The sequence below is a fragment of the Hylobates moloch genome, unplaced genomic scaffold (assembly GCF_009828535.3).
Source record: "Hylobates moloch isolate HMO894 unplaced genomic scaffold, HMol_V3 SCAFFOLD_14, whole genome shotgun sequence".
Classification (NCBI taxonomy): Eukaryota; Metazoa; Chordata; class Mammalia; order Primates; family Hylobatidae; genus Hylobates; species Hylobates moloch.
Genome location: NW_026652289.1, coordinates 54,360,849 through 54,380,261, shown reverse-complemented (window position 1 = coordinate 54,380,261; position 19,413 = coordinate 54,360,849). Strand labels below are relative to the sequence as shown.

Here is a 19,413-nt window from a genome sequence, read left to right as displayed (position 1 = left end):
CCGTCTCTGTTTTATAGATGAAGAAAATAAGGCACCACAGGTTCTGTACCTTGCCTAACATCACACAGCTGGCAGGGGGTAGACCTGGGATTTGGAACCCAAAATGCCCAGCTGCAGGGTCCTTCTTACAATCACTGTGTCACACTGCCTCAGTCAAAGCACAGCAGAAGTCCTCAGTTGACCCCTGGAACTTGGAGCTGGAACTCCTGCAAGCATGATCGCCCACAGAAGCAGGGCTTCTGCAAGCATGGTCACCCACAGGAGCAGGGCTGTGATGAGTGGGGGCAAGGAGCCAGGTCACAGCGTCACTTAATTCTAAAGGGCAGAGGGAGCAGTGAGGACCAGGGGGCTCCAGAGGGCTTCTTGGAGGAGAGGAACAAGCTGGGCTGGGAAGAACCATGTTGACATTGCTAATGCACAGAGCAGGTGGGATCTCAGCCAACTGGCCTGCCCCACACTCCCTTTGGGGGCCTTGAGGGTGGAACAAGGACTGGTGGGGATGACATCTTTGTTCCCATCCTGGGGTACCATTTGTGCGCCTTGCCTCCCTCCGCAAGGTGTGTGGTGTGGCTCCCCCTGCTACAGGATCTCTGGGATGATTCCTCAGCCCATGACTGCTGCAGTTAACGCAGCAGCGCTGCGGACGGCCCTGGCCTAGTAACCTCTTCTGCAGAAGAAGTATTCACTCTCTCCCTGAGCCGTTTGACGGCTCTGGATCTCCGATATCTGTGGGATGCACTGGGATGCAGAGGGCCCAAGCTTACCTCTCACCTTAGACAGCCTGGTCCTGAACAATCTGAGTGCTTGTTTCCACCGCCCCCTGCCCCCAGGCCTGGACCCAGCTCCAGGGGCCCAGCCCAAGGCCCTGCACACAGCAGGCATCTCAGAGGGCAGCAGCATGTGTGTGCTTCACTGCAAGCATTTAGAACTGGGATTGCTGGGCGGAGCCTGGAAATCTGGGCCAGAAGTTTAGGGAAATAAGGTGAAGAAGAGAAGACAGCCAGGCAGGGCATCGCACAGCCACCCCGCCCAGAGGCTTCCTCCCACCGAACAGAACCTAGAGATGAGAGAGGCCATGCATACGGGCTCCTGCTGGAGAGCCCTCCCTGGCAAGGGCTAGGAAGTCAGGTGGGCAAGGCATCTACCCTCTACCCCCATCCCCACCCCTGCCCGAGCCTCTCTAAGTGAGAGGCCTGTGACTAAGTGAAGGCCTCAGTAGTGGCCAGCAAGGCAGTGTGGTCACCCGGGCTGGCAGGGGAGCCCGGGGAGAGGCCTGGGATGACACAAGTGTTTATGCGTGGGACAGAGCTCTCCATGTTCTGTCTACCTATCACTCAGATTTATGGACAGTGGATCCTGGGATGGGGACAAGCAGCAGACAGAACCCCTCCCTCTGACTCATCCTGCCCCTGCTTTCCCCAGGAAAAGCACATCTGAGGAAAAGAACAACCAGAGCTCCAGGGCAGTCACATCTGTGACCTCAGAGCCCACCAGAGCCCCTATCTTGGGGGACATGGTGAACGTGGAGATCCAAGCTGAGGATGCAGGGCAAGAAGGTAAGGCAGGGGCTGGGCAGGGCCAGCATGTGCAGGCAGGGTGTGAACACAGCCAAGGACTTAGGGCAGAAGCAGGCTCCCTCTTACCACAGCTGGTAGCCACCTGAACACCTCCTTGGGCTCAGTTAAAAGCACTTAGAAAAAATCATAATACTGTCACGCCTCATCTCCGCATCCTGCTCGAAAAATGAGTTGTTCCACATAAATGAATTTTCCAGACAATGCAAGCTTATCTTTTTTATGACTGTTGTTATTATTTTCATGGCAGTTATTACCGCCGTCTCCCACTGAAACAGGACATTACAGCTTCCTGGCACGTCCCCACACATCGCTCATTGGAGTCACCACCTCCCAGGAAGAGCAATGCTGCTCCCATTGCTTAAGAGAACATCGAGGTTCAGGGAATTTAACTGGCTTAAGCTCAAGACCGAGGACCAAGGACTCAGCATTGCATGTTCTTACTGCAGCGCCAGGGTTCTTGCTGCTTCCATCTGATTTTTTAAAAAAATATTTGAAATGTCCCTAGAATGGATCCCTATTCCTGCCTAGTCCTCCCCAAGTGTCAGCCTGAGCCACCAGGTGCCCACATACACACATGCGTGTGCACACTTGTACTTACTTTCACACTGTGGGTCTGTTGGATTTCCATTCTCCTGGGGGAGCTCAGGCTGGACACAAGGGAATGCTGATTGGCTGATGCCGGATAGGGGGGCATTGCATCGGGCACTGTCAGCACAGACCGGAGGTGCCTGGTAATGTCTCCGATCTTATCTAGTCAGGACCTCAGACTTGCTTCTTGCAGGTGGTCTCTCCCTGAGAGGACAGGCATTGCCTCTCCCCCTTGAAATCTTGCCAGGACCTAGACAGAACTCCTTGTTCTCCTCACACAGAGCAGAAAGCCAGCTGAAGACTATGGGAAAAGAGAAAGGAAACAAGAAGGGGAGCCTCCGTAAAAGGGAAAGGAGCTAGTTCTAGGTCAAGCCAGATAATTTTTCTTTTCTGCCTGTAAAGGGATAGGTGGAGCCATTGGGATGCTTTAAGAAGATGCAAAAGAGGAGGAAAAATTGACCTAGGATTTCATGCAGAGGCACATGCGTGCCTGTGTGTGCATGTCTTTGTGAATGCCTGCATGCTGGTTCATGCGCATGTGTGAATGTGGTGTGGGCTGTGTCTGTACTTGTAGGCATGCATGTCTGTCTTATGTGTGTGTGTGCGTGGGTGTGTCTAGCTGCAACAGTGTGGTGTATGTGTGTCTGGATGAATCTGGATGGTGGTGTGTGCCTTGCACTGCATGAGTATGTATAGTTTGTGTGTGTGGCTGTGTATGTATGCATGCATGTATTTTTGTGGCTGCTGGGAAGTTAGAGGTTGTGGTGAGTGGACCTGAGCTGGGATCCTGCCTTGGACTCTACTTGGGGTAACAGAGGAAAAAATGTAATAAGGTCAGTGACCCCAGGGCCCATCTGTGCAGCAGAGAGAGGGGCAGGACTAACTGCAGGAGGGACAAGAGAGTGGGGAAGCCTCATGGGCAGGCAGGGAATATTGGCAGGCACCTCATTGCAGATTGAAGTAGCTGGATGCTTGTTGGAACCGGTTGCTGTGGTGATGTCTGCGGTGGGGGTGGGGGAGATGGGGGCCAGGCCAAGAGGCGGGGGAAGGGTGGGAGGTAGCTCAAGGATGTGTTAATGAAAAGCAAAGGGGAGTTTCAGACCCTGTGTCAGGGCCAAAGCAGGCGGGTGGCAGAAATAGCTTGTTGGCCACACAAAGGGAGCAGTGGGAGGCCAGAAGGGCACAATGCCCAGAGAGGAAGCTGATGAAGCGTGTTTGTAGCATGGAGACAGGAGCAGGGAGGAATGGCTGTCCATTACCCCCAATTCCAGCTCATCTGCTGGCTGCCCACACAGAGCTCCAGGAATAGCGGGTGGGGAAAATGCACGGCACTCACCTCTCGTTCAACCCTGGCAAATCCCAACTGGATCTGGGGACTCTTGGTCCATGGCGAGTTGGCATAAGGGGCTTCAGCCTGCACAGCTCCTGGTGGTACTTTGGCTGGGAGCACTGGAATCTCCCAGCTGAGTTTCCTCAGGTCTGCCTACAGCAGGGTTTGTGTATGGAGAGCTGCAGATGCTTAAAGAGAAGGAAAATAGTGACAGCCACAAGGAGCATTTGCACAGAATGTTACAGCTTGAAAACACACTCTTCTTCCTACAACAACCCAAGAGGAGAGACAAGGCTTCTTATTAAAGTGTTGACATTTTGAAGAGCAGAAACATGAAGCTCAGAAAGGTTAAATTACTTGCTAACAGTCACAGAGCAAGTTAGTGTCCTGGTACTGGAACCCAGGTCTGCTGACTTCATATCCCTTGCCTCAATCTCCCTTGTTCAAGCCAATCTCAACACCTTCAGTGCCTTCTCCCCCTTCTTTCCTTTGAGCATGGATCCCATGTGACAAGCTCTAGAGATACCTTGGCAAGTGTTCAGGGTCGCTGTGGGGAAGACAGAGAAAGAAGAATAATTAGTAAAGCCCTCAGCTTCCTTCTACACCCCCACATCCAAATGACCCATCCAGTTCCAAATGACCCAGCCGCTGAGCCCACTGAACCTGCTGAGCCCACAAGGGCCAGCTGCTGTCCCCGGTGCTGAAACCCCTTGTCTCTAGAGAAGCAGAGGGCAAGGGGCTCTCCAAGTGTCTCCCTCAGGCACACCCCTCTGCCCCATCCTCCCTTTCCTGTTCTTCTCTGTTTTGTATCCTTTCTTACCCCACCTCTCTCATTCTTTCTCCATCCCTCCTCTATCCTTCTCCTTTTCTCCCTCCCAATCTCTTCTTCCTCCTCAAATCATAGATTTCCAGAATAGAAAGATGCCTCAAGTGTCACCAAATTCAACCCTTCCTATCATCTACTTTCTAGATGTATTATGTTGATCAAGTTATATAACCCTCTGAGCTCCATTGTTCATATTTTAAGAACAGAGATGATGATACTTACCTGGGGTGTTGTGGTGAGAATTTGTTGGAATCATGGCTGAGACATGCCCATCCCCATGCCTGGCACATAGTAGATACTCACTAAATAATCATGACAGTCCTGCTCACTAAACAGGACTGTCATGATTATTTATAGGACATTGGTGTTCTTCTTAAAGTTTTTACCGGCCGGGTGCACTGGCTCATGCCATCAATCCCAGCAATTTGGGAGACTGAAGTGGGCGGATCACTTGAAGTCAGGAATTTGAGGCCAGCCTGGCCAACACGGCAAAACCTTGTCTCTACTAAAAATACAAAACTTGGCTGGGCATGGTGGCGGGCCCCTGTAATCCCAGCTACTTGGGAGGCTGAGGCAGGAGAATCACTTGAACCTGGAAGGCAGAGGTTGTAGTGAGCTGAGATCATGCCACCACACTCCAGCCTGGGTGACAAAGTGAGACTCTGTCTCAAAAAAAAAAAGTTTATACCAATATTCATGTCATTTTATGAGAAAATATAGTCTCTTTGGAGGGTGTTTACTAAGTGGTGCATTATTCTTAATATTTAGACTAGTTTTCCCTTACTTGTAGTAGGCTTTTATTGATAGCTGTATTAAAGGATCTCTTGAGCAAATCACTTTTTCTTACTGAAATTCAGTTTCCCCACCTGCAACATGTGTGAGATAATCTCTCCCCATCCTGCCTCAAGAGCTGGCACAAGTGTTTGTGACCAAGGGAAGGAGTCTTATTCCTGGAAAGAGGTGCTATGCCTGCTTGCCTGTGTGTCTCAGTGTGTGCACATGTGTGTGTGTTGCCACAGGGGACTGGACTCAGTTCTGTGTGTGTCTATCTCTGGCCTGGGAGTTTCTAGACCACGGAAGAAAATTGCATGTTGGGGTCCTAACATCAGCCAGCATGGAGCTTTGCCCTGTGCAGGGGCTCAGACTGTGCTTGTGGGTTTGTGTGCACGTGATCCACACATGTGTGTGCATGTTGATTCCTCAGTGTGGCCCCTGCTCCCTACTCTCGGCAATGTCTGTCACCTCTCACCGTCTCTCCTTACTGGGAGAGAAAGGGATCTGTTTAAAAATGAACCTGTGCTCATTTTTTCTCTTTCCAGATGTGATCCTCAAGGTGGTGGACAACAGAAAGAAACAGGAGTTGTTGGCCTACAAAATCCCCATCAAGTACCTGCGTGTCTTCCAGCCCTACCACTTTGAGCTGGTGCAGGTGAGTCAGAGGCCTGGGGAAGTGCGGGGAGAGCAGGTGGGAACCACCTGGAATGTCCCTAGCTATTCCCTCAGAGCAGCCCTGAGCATCCCACACCCACCAACAGCATGACAAGTCTAGGACCATGTGGGGCTCAGGAAACATAGCTCCTGGTACGTACACAGGAATGATGTCTACAAGAATTTGGAATTCTTCAAATTCATCTCTGTAAAACAGCTGATTATTATATAACAATTGCCACCTTAAATGAATATACCAATTAAAGATAGATTTTGATTACAAAAATGTTAAAAGAGCAGATCTAAAAATCAAAGAAACACAATATTTACAGAGTACCCGCTGCTTCCAGGCCCTGTGCTAGACATTTCACACCCCCTCTCTAATCCTCAAGGTAAATTACATTTTGCAGACATGGGACTGGGACCCGGGGAGAAAAATCTCCTCCTCCTGGGTCACAAAGCAAGTGAGCGGCAGATTTGAGGGTGAGCCCAGGTCATGCTGTCTCCCAAGCCAGTTCCTTCTGAGCTGCCCCCACATACTGTCTTGGCCAGAGGCCCAGGAGAGTTGGGGGGTACACAGAATAAAGCATTCCCTGGAATGCACCCATGGAGTGAGCAACTGGGTCCAAGCCATGGACTGAGAGGCCTGAGGCTCCTCACTCCAAGGTTGGGCCTCCCAGGCCAGACCCCTGCCTGTCCTCCCTCCTAGTGCTGAGGGGTAAGGGGTAGAATTCACTCTCTCACTGCTCAAGGACTTATGAAGCACCTACTGTGTGCCAGGTAGTGAGCCAGAGATGAGCAGAAGCATCACATTCCTCTCCCCACTGTGTACTCCAGACCCTGATAGTGGTTGAGAGTAAAGAACAATGTGAAGCCAGATTGTTGGGGGTCCTAGCCCAAGTTTGTTGCCTCCTAGCTGGATACCCATGGAAGCCACTTAACCCCCAGGCCTCCATCCTCACTGGCAAAGCTGGCACAGTCATTTTGAGGATCCCATGCAATGATAGGCAAGGTTCCTGGCACACAGTAGGTGCTCAGTTTGGTCAGTTCCCCTCCCCCATCCCTCCTCCAGGCCAGCACTGAACTTTCTTCTAAGCAATCCTTCGATCGTGGCACCAGGGGGCTTTACCTTCCCTTAGGCCCCATGAGGAACCCCAATCCCAGGGCTTCAGGATGGGCCATGCAGGGAAGTAAAAGAGAGATGTGCTACTTACCCTGGGAGACTCAGCACTTGAGCTGTAATTCTGGAGGCATCACCCAGGCCCCCTGGCTGTCTGTTCACTTACAACCCCGGCCTTGTTATCGCATCTTTACCGGAAAGCAGACAGGCAGTGGTCCTTGTGAGGGTGATGAAATATTCAAATGGAAAAGGGAAGATTTATTATATTGATCTCCTTGGAAGGGCTCACAGGGACCATGAGCTTTAATTATCAGCTCGGAGCCCCAGCGGAGCAATGCCAAGTGATTGTCTGCAGAGGGCTGGATTTATGGCCAGGATCTGCCCCTTAGACACTCTCCTTCCTCTGTGTCTTCTGCCCCAACCCTGTCTCCAGCCCACCGAGTCTGGGAAAGCCGATGAAGCCACTGCAAAGACCCAATTGTACGCAACAGTCGTTCGGAAGAGCAGCTTCATCCCCCGCTACATCGGCTGTAACCACATGGCTCTGGAGGTACCAGGGCTGGGGCCCTCTGGGGTGGTGGGTGGGGTGGGAAAGGGCCAAGCTTTGAGCAGGCCCCACGCCTTGCCCTTGGCCCCTTCTGGCTGACCTGAGGGTGTGGAGCAGAGATGTCAAGAATGGAAAAAGCAACCAGGCCTTTCCAAAATAGCAAAAAGGAAGCCCTTTGGCAGGGATGACAAGGATGAAGATGCTCAAGCCTCTTCTCCTTCCCTCTCTGCCTTGGTGGTGGGGGGCAAGGGCTCAGCCACACCTCTGCTCCTTGTGTACCGTCTCTGCGCTGCAGTGGGGACCAAAGCCTCCCAGAGCCTGTCTCCCTGAATCTTATGCTAGGGGCAGGGGAGAAGCCGGGTGCTCTCCCTTAGCCCACAGCCCAGCTGTTTCCTGTTCTATTATTCCCCTCCTGGGATAGTGCCTCAGCCCCCAAGCAAAAGTTTAGGACCTCTTTGAGCTTTCCTTCAGTACCATGTCTAAAGAGGTTTGCCTGGTCTGGCGATTAGGTATTCAGTTTATTCATTCATTTATTCATCCAGCAACTGTTTACAGAGCCTCTTCCATTAGTCAGGACAGGGCTGGGCCCACCTTGGGCCTGGCCACCGCCCCTTGACCCATCACCATCCACCCCCAAGCCAATTAGCAGCTTTGGGAGGAACTCTTGATGCTCAAAGCAGACATGATGCAGGGACCTGGCCCCTCTCCCATTCCCCCCAGCTTTCAAACTGCCCATGGGTGACAGATTCAAATTCAGCTATGGCCTGAGTATGATCAGGGTGGGAGCCATAGGACCCAAGCTCTGAGCTTCCACCTACCCAAGCATGGCTGATTTGTTCCTATCCTTCCCACCCCCCTACTTCCCACCAGCACCGTGGGCCTGGCAGGGGAGGAAGCATTCTTTTGCCTTCTTTCACAGCCAGGGACACTGAGACCCAAGGGGAGTATGGTATGGGAGCCAAAACTCCTAACCCACATTTCTACTCCCCCACAGCCACCCCTCTGATACCAGCATGTCGGACCTACAGGCACCCTCTGCTCCCCACCACCTTCTACCACGCCCTTTCCTGAGGACAGCCAGCAATTCACACACACACAGAACAAGGAAGACGGGCAACAGCCTGGCCTTGCTGTCCCCAGGCCACACCCCACAGGGAGGGGGCCACATCCCCAAGACACAGGCAGAACTTAAGGGCTGCTGTGGAGCTGCCCCACCCCATCCAGCCCTCTGACTTGACTGGTAGGGCGGTAGAGTGGGGGCCTTCTCTGTCCCACACCACCCTGCCCACTCTCCTGCCCCAGCACAGATGCCCTCTCCGTCTGTGTGACAGGTATGTCCACAGAGCAGCTGCCTGCTCCTGATGGTGAGCGCGTGGCAGGAGCAGGAACTTCTGCTACTTCCCAGGCTGTCATGAGCAGGTGTACTTGGGCAGCTGTCTCATTCACACCTGATCAGAGTCTACACAGAACAGGTACAAATTAGCTGCCACCACCCCCTTTTCAGCCTTACACCTGCTGGGGAGCCTGTGAGTAATAGGGCCTGCCAGCCTCCAGTGAAATCCCTCAGCACCAGACCCCAGACCCATCCAAAGTGTGAAATGTACCATCAGAGATTCAATCCTTTGAATGTGCTGAAGGGATTCAGTCTCCAGAGCCCTCAGTGAGAGCTGCGAGGCCCTAAGGACTATTGTACATGCCCATCAGCTCACACCTGTGTGGGGTTAGAGGTGGGACAACCAGCTGAGATGGGTATTGAAAGAGGAGCCTGAAAGGAGGGTGCGGAGGGAGAAAAGGGAGAATGATCCAGAACAAGCCCCACTCCTGGGCCCTCTCCTCCCATTGAAAGTCAGAGCTAGGGCCGGGTGCGGTGGCTCACGCTTGTAATCCCAGCACTTTGGGAGGCTGAGGCGGGTGGATCACGAGGTCAGGAGGTCGAGACCACGGTGAAACCCCGTCTCTAGTGAAAAATACAAAAAATTAGCCGGGCGTGGTGGCGGGCGCCTGTAGTCCCAGCTACTCGGGAGGCTGAGGCAGGAGAATGGCGTGAACCCGGGAGGCGGAGCTTGCAGTGAGCCGAGACTGCGCCACTGCACTCCAGCCTGGGCGACAGAGCGAGACTCCGTCTCAAAAAAAAAAAAAAAAAGAAAGTCAGAGCTAGAAACTCAGGGGAGATTATAGTTCAACTCTTCCATGCACAAGTGGGGAAACAGGCCCAGAGTGGAGCAGGAACTGGCCAACGTGACCCAGCTGGAGTGAATGGCTGAGCTGGAATAGACCAGTGAGGACTTCTTCCCATCCCAAGCTGTACCTGGGGCAGAGTCCGTCAGCTGTGTCCAGCCCCTTCCTTTTCCCGCTTCTCTTCCCATCAGCACCATGGAACTAGGATCCCACACATCCCCCAAGACCCTCACCCAAACCACTGCCTGCCTTCTCCCCTTCTTCCTCTTGGGTCTTTCTGTTTCTCTATCTCTTCTTCTTTCATGCTCACAAACACAAGAAGGGTAAACCTTTTCCTCCACTGTTCCCCTCTTTTCTCCTTCATTCACATGATCCTCATTTTTTTTTGAGATGGAGTCTTGCTCTGTCACCCAGGCTAGAAGGCAGTGGCATGACCTCAGCTCACTGCAACCTCTGCCTTCCAGGTTCAAGCAATTCTCCTGCCTCAGCCTCCCGAGTAGCTGGGATTACAGGCATGTGCCACCACACCCAGCTAATTTTTTTTGTATTTTTAGTAGAGACAGGGTTTCACCATATTGGCCAGGCTGGTCTCGAACTCCTGACCTTGTGATCCACCAGCCTCGGCCTCCCAAAGTGCTGGGATTACAGGTGTGAGCCATCACGCCTGGCCCATATGATCCTCATTTATCCACAAACAGATATTGAGCTCTTTTCTATGCCAGGCACTTTTGTTAAAATCTAGGATGACAACCGTCAATGAGACAGACATGGTCCCTGCTCATGTGGAGCTTGGGATCTAGCCAAATAGACAGAAAATAAACAAGAAATAAATTAGAATAAACATAAGCTATGATGAGTGCTATGGCAAAGGGAATCCAGCAACTGAGATCGGGAGGACAGGGTGGGCTACTTTATTAAGAATGGTCATGGGAGGTTTCTCAGAGGTGGTGATGTTTAAGCTACAGGATGAGAAGGAGCCAGCCACGATGGGTTGGTGGGAGCTTCGGGGAGTCCGGGTAGAGGGATCAGCATGTGGCAGAAATAAGATGGGTGTGTGGCAGGAGTAAAAGAGTCTGGAGCAAGAAGACAGGGACTGGGGGCCTGTCGGGAGACGCGGCAAAGGGGCATGAGGGGTATCGGGCAGGGAAGTAACGTGACCCAGTACATTTTTAACAAGAGCACTTTTGCCATCATGTGTCAAATTGCCTGGGAAAGAGGGTGGATTAGGGAAAGGAACAGAAGTGGAGAGGCTAGTGAGGAGGCAGAGGAATCGAAGGAGCAAGAGGAATGAGAGCCGAGTAGGAGGTGGGTGAGGGCTGAGGGAGAGTGGGAGGCACTGGTGGATACAGGGTGAGGGTCAGGGTCCGGGAGATCAGGGCCTCTTAGGCTGGCAGCAGAGGCGCATGGGGACAGACTCCCTGTCTCCCCTGTCTGCCTTCCAGTGTCCCTCAGGCCCAGGCTGAGCAGGGAATCAGTGAGGGTTGGAGCAAGGTGACGCTGTCCACTCCTGCTTTGTAGCCTTCTGCTGGGACCCCGCTCTGCTCTCTGAAAGCTGTGCTAATAGAAGCCTGGAGGAGAAGAGAGGGCAGTCAGGACTCGGAGGCAGGGAAGGCCTTAGGGGGTGACAGAGGACTGAGGAGGGAACAACCAAGGGCGGTCAGGGGAGTGACAACCGGGATCTGATGAAGAAAGAGGAGCCCAGAGATGCGGATGCTATGATCCTGTTCCAAACCAGTACTTCCTGGGGAAACCAGCAAGGCAGGAGACCAGGCACCAGGGTGAGCAGTGGAGCAGGCACCAGGGTGATGGGCGCCAGGGAGGCCAGGGGAGCCTGGCTGTGGCCGTTGATCTCAGGAAGTTCAGCATGGTCGGAGAAACCAGACCTGGGCTTCCTGTCTTCAGTTTATAAAGTGCTCTCTCACAAACGATCTAATCAGAGACCCCTCACAGCCCTGGGAGAAACCTCATTTGACTGACAGAAACCAAGGAGCTGGAACACCTAGTCCTACCCCTAGCCCTACCCCTCCCCAGGAGCCAGTGGAGAGGCCAAGGTTAGAACACAACCTCCCTTCCCAGGCCCCAACTCTCATCGCACCCTTTCTCCCCAAAGAAACTAGTGTAAGAGATCCATTGGTAAATCCCAGGACAGAAAGCGGGAGCAGTTGCCTCAGCTAGGCTGAGAAGGCTTCCTGAGGGAGGGCAGCCTGGTGCAAAGCAAGAACCGAGTAAAGCAGGGAACAGAGAGGAGCAGGTGTCAAGTGTGGAGGCAGCCATGAGCTCACGGATGGAGAAAAAGAGGGTAGGCAGTCTGGCTGGCTGTCTCTGGAAGGTCCCATGGTGTTCACCTGCCTCCTCTCCTCTCCTCTCCAGATCTTTCTCCGGGGAGTCAACAAGCCCCTGGCCAACAACCCCAACCCCATAGTGGTGATTGCCTGGGTGGTTCCCAACTACAAGGAATTTAAGTGAGTGGGGCCCAGGTGGACCTGGGTGAGGAGGGCAGAGCAGAGAGCAGAGGAGAGGGTAAGGCTGTCATTGCTGCCATGGGCTGATTCCAGGACCTCCAGCAACCCCTCTTCCCCTAAGGCCCTTCAAGCCTCTCCACTGGGTCTGAGGTCCCAGTAAGCTTCCTGCAGCAGACCATGCCTTTCTTTCCCCAGGGAGAGCCCAGGGCCCTGGAAAGGGGCAGCTCAGTCCTCTCCTGAAAGCAGGCTGGAGGGCAGGTGGTGGGGATGAGTGCTGATACCAGGCCTAACAGCTAGAGAGTGTGGGGAGGAAAACAAGAGGGGACCTCATTCCCTGCTCAGGACACCTCAGCCCCTCCATCCTGCCTCCCTGCCTCACACCCACCACCTTCCCACTCCCCCTCCCACTCTAGCTCAGGGCCATAGGCTCCAGCCAGTGGTTGGCCCCAAAGGCCATCTTGGAACTTCACAGCCTTCAGCTCTGCTGGGCAGAGTCTCCTCCCTCCTCATCCTGGAGATCTCCCTGGCCCCAGCCACAACTCATCCCCTCCTCCCCTAGACCTCCTTTTGAGTCTGTTGGAGTCACAGTCCTCAGGAGGAGATTCATACTTTGCCACACAGTGGGAAATTCCCCTATGAACGTGTGCTCTCTGCTACAGCACTGCCTCTTGGGAGTCAGGGTCTGTCTCGGTCACTTCCAACTGGCCCTGATGGCCCAAGATGACTCCCCTACTTCTCTGTATCTCCTGTTGAGTTTTTATGACTTATGAAGCCCCCTTGCTTGTTGGAGGAAGGAAGATGACTGATGCACGCCCAGCCCAGTGGTCCCCACTTGTCATGAGGTCCAGGCCCGAACTCGGTGGGGTCCCTGCAACTCCCTTCTCTTGCATCAACCCAGAGTCAAAGCGGGGGGCCCTGGGCTGCCAGGCTCAGGTGCAGAGCACAGAGTACTGACCCTGTCTCCCTGCCTCCCCAGGGTCAGCCAGGCCAACAGGGACCTGGCCTCCGTGGGGCTACCCATCACCCCACTCTCCTTCCCTATCCCGTCCGTGATGAACTTTGACGTGCCTCGCGTCAGCCAGAACGGATGCCCTCAGGTATGTCTCCTCCCCAGTGGTTCCGGCTTCCTGTAACTCCCCCACACATTCACTGTTCGTTCACTCAGTGCGTCAGTCAGCAGTTCCCTTGACTATTGAGTAAGAGTTGACTGAATCCCACGGCATACCCAGTGCTGCGCTCGCTTGTGCGGCAGAGAAACTGCCTTCCAGGAACTCTTGGTCTGGTGAAGATGGGAGTCACATGGGTGAAAAGGTTGAACATCAACACAAGATAATGTATAATCTAATAACAAACTGGGAGGGCCTGTCAGGGCCATCACATCAATGGCTACAGGGGCTGGGGAAAGGGAAGAATGGGGAGTTACAGGTCATGAGTACAGTTTCTGTTTCGAGTGATGAAAAGTCCTGGAAATAGATAGTGGTGATGGTTACACAACAATATGAACAAATGAATGCACTTAACATTACCGAACTGTACACTTAAAAATGGCTACAATGGTGAATGTTGTGTTATGTATATTTTACCCCAGTAAAAAAAAAAAACTTTTTCTGTGACAGAGCTTCGCTCCTGTCTCCCAGGCTGGAGTGCAGTGGCACAATCTCGGCTCACTGCAACCTCTACCTCCCGGGTTCAAGCAATTCTCCTGCCTCAGCCTCTCGAGTAGCTGGGCTTATAGGCACATGCCACCATGCCTGGCTAATTTTTATCTTTTTAGTAGAGATGGGATTTCACCATGTCGGCCAGTCTGGTCTCGAACTCCTGACCTCAGGTGATCCACCCGCTTTGGCCTCCCAAAAGGCTGGGATTACAGGCATGAGTCACTGTGCCCAGCAAAAAAAATTTTTTAATCAGAGGAGAGGGATGTAAAGCCTGGATTAGGGAAGGCAGTTTGAATTTTTTTTTTTTTTTGAGACAGAGTCTTGCTCTTGTTGCCCAGGCTGGAGTGCAGTGGCACCATCTTGGCTCACTGCAACCTCCGCCTCCCAGGTTCAAGCGATTCTCCTGCCTCAGCCTCCCAAGTAGCTGGGATTACTGGCACCTACCACCATGCCCAGCTAATTTTTGTATTTTTAGAAGAGATGGAGTTTCACCATGTTAGCCAGGCTGGTCTTGAACTCCTGACCTTATGACCTGCCCACCTTGGCCTCCCAAAGTGCTGGAATTACAGGCGTGAGCCACTGCACTCGGCCGGCAGTCTTGAATTTTTAACAGAGGAGGGGTTAGTACAGGTTGGGCACAGCAATAGCACAAGTGTGAGGTGGAGACACGCAGGCTGTGACGCATGTCAGGGCAGACAGGAGGGCCGTGTGTTTTGAGTATGAGGTTGGGAGCGGTTGCACGCACAGACCATGGCTGGGTTCAAGGGAATAGCCAGATTGGTCTCTTCTCATGATCTGCGCTTCACTGCCAGCTTGCCCTACACGATGGTCCCAACATTCCTAGGGGCCTTGGAGGACAGAAGAAGTTTTGGAGGTCCCTCCTATTGTCTGCCCACCAGTGCTCATGTCTGGCATAGCAAAAATAGAACAAGACACCCCTTTGGAACCCAGGCTTCATTTAAAGGCAAAGACATTTGAAGAAGGCTCAGACATGGGGTAGAGTGACGGTGGTGGGGAGGAGTGGGACAAAGGGGGACCCTGGGGACAGAGACTTCAAACCCAAACCAATCCTTTGCCTGATTTCCCCAGAGTTACCTCACACATGGCCCTGCATTTGCCCAGAAAATTAAGAACCAATCAGCAGGCTGTCCCAAGGGGCAGGAGGCACTGCCTGCTTTAATGAGTGCGCCCCCTCCCACCCCCAGGCTTTCTCTGGCTGCCTTTGCTGCCTAACTAGTCTGGATGGGAGAGGTGCCACTCACTACAGAGACTTGTTCCCAATGCCTTTTGCATGTGTGGGACCCAGTCCAGCAATGGCAGGACACCTGTTGAACATCACCCAACCCCATGGCAGCTGGGCCAGGTTGGGAATTTGCTGGCAGCCAGCACAGAGGTGCCCAGGTGCAGCAGTGAGAGAACAGGAGCAGGCTGCTGTGGTAAGGAGGGGTGGGGATTGCCCGGGCAGAGCCCTACCTGGAGGGGCACCTGTCAGCAGCCTGAGCTCAGACTTCACACAGACCCCTGCCCTGTCCCCTTTGAGCGTCAGTCCCCTCATCTCTACAGTTGAGGGGGTGGGATTGGACTTGGTAATTTCTAGGGCCTGCCGTCTCTGACATCTTGGGGGGCTGTGATTTCTCACCAACTGTCACCGTGCAAAAGCACTGTTTGACCTGGGTTTGACCCCAGCTCTGTGACTTACTGGCTGCATGACCTTTGGTAAGCTGCTCCTTTCTCCAGACTCATTGATTCCAATCTGTTAGGAGAACTCAAAGGATAATCTTTGCAAAGTGTCCAGGCAAAGGATAATCTTTGCAAAGGGTCCAAGGTAAATGGGTTCCACTCTTAACAGAGCTGTACCTCCCCTAGTGCCAGTGTCCACTCTGAGGCCAGCCTCACCACTGCCCTTTTCACATCTGGCTCCAAGTAACAGAAACCCCAACTTGGATCGGCTTAAATACTAAGGATATTTATTGTCACACACCATATCAACTCACGACATAGAATGCTGCTAGAATTGGTGGATGCTCAGGCTCAGAAGCGTCCTCGAGGTCTCAGGATCTTTCCAACACCCTGAATTACCATCTTCAGCTGGCTAACGGCTCATGGGGGCACTTCACCCAAATAGAATGAAAGACCAGCAGGTAAGAGGCAGCCTCTCTTTTTTTTTTTTTTGCAACCAAGTCTCTGTCTCCCAGGCTGGAGTGCAGTGGCGCCATCCTGGCTCACACTGCAACTTCTGCTTCCCGGGTTCAAGCAATTCTCCTGCCTCAGCCTCCCGAGTATCTGGGATTACAGGCGAGCGCCACCATGCCCAGCTAATTTTGTATATTTAGTAGAGATAGGGTTTCACCATGTTAACCAGGCTGATCTTGAAATCCTCACCTCTGGCGATCCGCCCACCTTGGCCTCCCAAAGTGCTGGAATTACAGGCCTGAGGTACCGCACCCAGCCGCACCCTCTCTTCTTGTAGGTGATTTTGAAGAGCAACTGGAAACCAACCTTATCCAGCCATCCCTCAGCAGACCTCCTTCCTGTCTGATTGGCCAGGATTGGGTTACATGCACTTCCCTGAGCCAATCACTAAGGAGGGGTGTGGCTCTGCCTTGCCGGTATAAATGTGGAAGGTTATGGAGGCAGAGCCACCCGAACCCAAGGGCCATCTGCTGGCGATGAGGCAAGGAGAGGCATGGTGGTGGGCTAGGTGGTCTTCAGTGGAGCCTGGTGATGATGGCAAAGCCTGAACTGGTGAGTTAACAGGTAGATGGCCTGTCGGACTTCACCTGGTCCAGCCTACTGGAACCAACATAGGGTGGGCCGTGTAAGTCACTCCTACCCCAGCATCTTGGAAGGGGCCCATTGCCCAACAAGCTGCTCTTGTTGTTCTGGTCTCCTACAGAGCTGGAGTGGAGCTCCGGGAAGCCATGTGTGCCCACCACCATCCCCTCCTCTCTCAGCCCCACAGCTGGTCTGTCCCCAAGCTCTCCTGGGGCCCCTTCCATCCCCACAGACCCTGCCCTAGTGCTGGCCTCCCCTCAGGCCCCTGCCATCCATTCTCTGAGAAGCAGCCAGGGCATCCCCTGCCTAGCCCTTCCCCTGGGCCCCCCGTTGCTATCGCGACAAGGCAAAGTCCCACTCTCAGCCAGGTCCACAGGCCCTGTGCCCTCCAGCCTCCTAGCTTATGGCTCCAGCTCATACAGGCATTCTGCAGCCCCACTGGACGGCTTGCTGTTCTCCACACCCACGCTGCCCCTTCCCACCTCCAGCCTCCACCGCTGCTGCACTCACAGCCTGGAATGGCCTTCCTCTTCCTTACCTACTGCCCTTGTCCTTCAGGTCCTCCCTGAGGAATGAGGTCAGAAGTCATGGCTTTCTCTTCGCACATCCTGGCTCCCACAACCACAGCTTGCTTAGGACTCTACATGTTTGTGTGTGTGTGTGTGTGTGTGTGTCTGTCTGTCTGTCCCCTATCCTCCTGGATGATGGTGGGCTACAGGGTCGGGGGCGGAGTCTGGCTCTCTAGCAGCACCCCGCAGGCATCTGGCATGGAGAAGCCCCACAAGAGTCAACACTTGCTGAGTTCAGTGAAGTTGAACTTTCATCTTAATAGCAAAACATCCATTGTCTCCTTTAACCTTACAACAGGCTTTCGCAGTGAGGAATTTGAGGCATATCCCCATGGGATGATGGGAAAAGTAGGTCCCAAAGAGGAGAAGGGACTTGAATGCCACACGGCAAGGTTGAGAAAGACCCAGGCCCAGAGCCAAGGGATCCTAGCTCCCTAGAGACCCCAGCCCAGCATCTGCTCCCAGCAGCTACTCCTCCAGATGGCGGCCACTATGGCTGGGCAGAGCAGGCAGAGGTGGATGTGGGTGGGCCCAGGGGAAATGAGGCGGCGGGCGTGGAGGGGCCATGGAATGAAGGCTCTGTCCCCAGGGGAAGCAGGTCTGCCTCCATGGCTGGGGGTTAATGGCTTTTCTGAAGATCACAGCTGAGAGTTAATGACATTCCGTAATTCCACTACCTCTGTGGCCCTTCCCATTAGCATCTGCAGGCAATGCCTGCCTCTCCCCGCCCCCACCCTGCACACACATCAGCCACAGCACCCTCACCAGGGCTCTGGCATCAGACTGCAGGTCTTCTAACTTTGAGTTCCCACCACTCCCGCCTGCACATGCACAAGAGAGGCTGATCCTCCCTCCCCAATCCTAGGTCTGAAGGGATCTTTCCTAGGTGACTTGCCCTGGCAAACTACTCAGGGAAAGGGCTGTTCCTTATTGGGCAGGCAGCCACTCACCACCTCTGGCTTCATAGGCTCCATTTAGACACATGAATAGGTCACAGAAAGGGCAGCTGGCATCTACTAAATAACCCTCTTCCAGGGTAGCAGCAAGGTATGGGCAGCAGGGGACTGAGTCACAGGTGCCCCAATGCCTGGCAGACAGTTTTCCTGCACCCAGGAGAATGGGGTGGCTCTGGGAGGGACGTGGTTTGGGGATCAATCTTGAAAGGTCACTCCCAAGCCCCATAGAACTCAGAAGCAATTTCTCTCACCGGACCTGTTGGCCAAGCTCCCATAAGAAGTGGGATGCTCCCGTCACTGCAGTCTCTGTTCAGGTGTCCAGGGCACCCTAGCCCTGAAGTGATTACAGCCCATCTCCCCAGGGGCAGGGGCGGACACAGCTGAGCCTCGGGCTGGGCCTGGACAAACCAGGCCCATTAGTGTGACTGTCATCAGCACCCTGCCACTGTGGGGGAGTGGACCTAGGCTGATATTTCATGATCCTGCATCAATAACTCCTGGAGCCGCAGTGCATTTGTGCTGACCTTTTCGAGCAATGACCGATTCCTGCGGGGGAGCAGGAGGTGGGAGCTGCTGCTACTGTTGCTGACAGCACCTGGCTGAGGAACAGAGGCAAAGCAGCCACTTGGTGGGTCTGTGGCAACAACCCACAGCCCCGCCCTGTGCTGGGGCCCTGCAGGGCTGCCTGCTGGGAGTTACAGGCCAGTGGCCATCTCCCATCTCCCACCTTCTGGCCTTGGCAGATGCCGGGCTGCCCCCTGGAGTCTCTCCTCATTCCAGGCATCCTCTGCACAGAGTGTGCTCAGTGCCACTCCACATTTTTGCTTGTGCTGTTTTCCCATCTTGAAGACCTTTTTCCCTCTCTTCACCCAGCCAGACCTTCCTTCAGAGCCTTTCTCTGGTTCTGCTTCCTTTAAGGAGGCTTTTCTGACTACCCATGGGAATATTTCATATAGCTCTCTTATTGGGCAGTGCTATAGTCAATACTGTCTTGTTTCATTGTTTAAATCATACCCATGTGTGTGCCCTAACTGCTGGCCTAGGGTGCCATCAAGTCCCCCGAGTGCCCACTGGCGCACACTGCGGGCACACGGAGGCTCTGTAGTCTGCAGAGATGTCTTGGCCTCTGCAAGGGGCTGGGGAAACTGTGGGAAAGAGAGGGGCTGGTGACACAGACAGAGGTCATGTCTAACTTGGCATCTGTGACACCACCAGCCATGGGTGTGAACACGGGTGCAACACTTTAGGAAAACAGTTTACCAATAATGAATGAGGTGTCCTAAAATACACATGTCCTATAACCCAGCAATTCCATTTTAGGTAGTTGTACTAAGGAGGTAACTTGCGACACGAAGATATGTAGCAGAGAACATTCAATGCAGTGTGATTATAGGGAAAA

The 19,413-nt window shown here is 53.5% G+C and overlaps 1 protein-coding gene across 3 annotated transcripts in view; it reads left to right on the top strand.

Annotated features, from left to right (window-relative positions):
- Positions 1–19,413, top strand: part of CCDC33 (coiled-coil domain containing 33) — a 100,342-nt gene that overhangs the window by 24,335 nt on the left and 56,594 nt on the right. For all 3 annotated transcript variants that reach the window (XM_058427755.1, XM_058427754.1, XM_058427756.1), the window contains exons 2-6: positions 1,423–1,556; positions 5,641–5,750; positions 7,303–7,419; positions 11,965–12,056; positions 13,033–13,153. In XM_058427755.1, coding sequence (XP_058283738.1) covers positions 1,514–1,556; positions 5,641–5,750; positions 7,303–7,419; positions 11,965–12,056; positions 13,033–13,153 — 483 coding nt within the window. In that variant the 5' untranslated portion in view covers positions 1,423–1,513. The remainder of the gene's footprint in view (positions 1–1,422; positions 1,557–5,640; positions 5,751–7,302; positions 7,420–11,964; positions 12,057–13,032; positions 13,154–19,413) is intronic.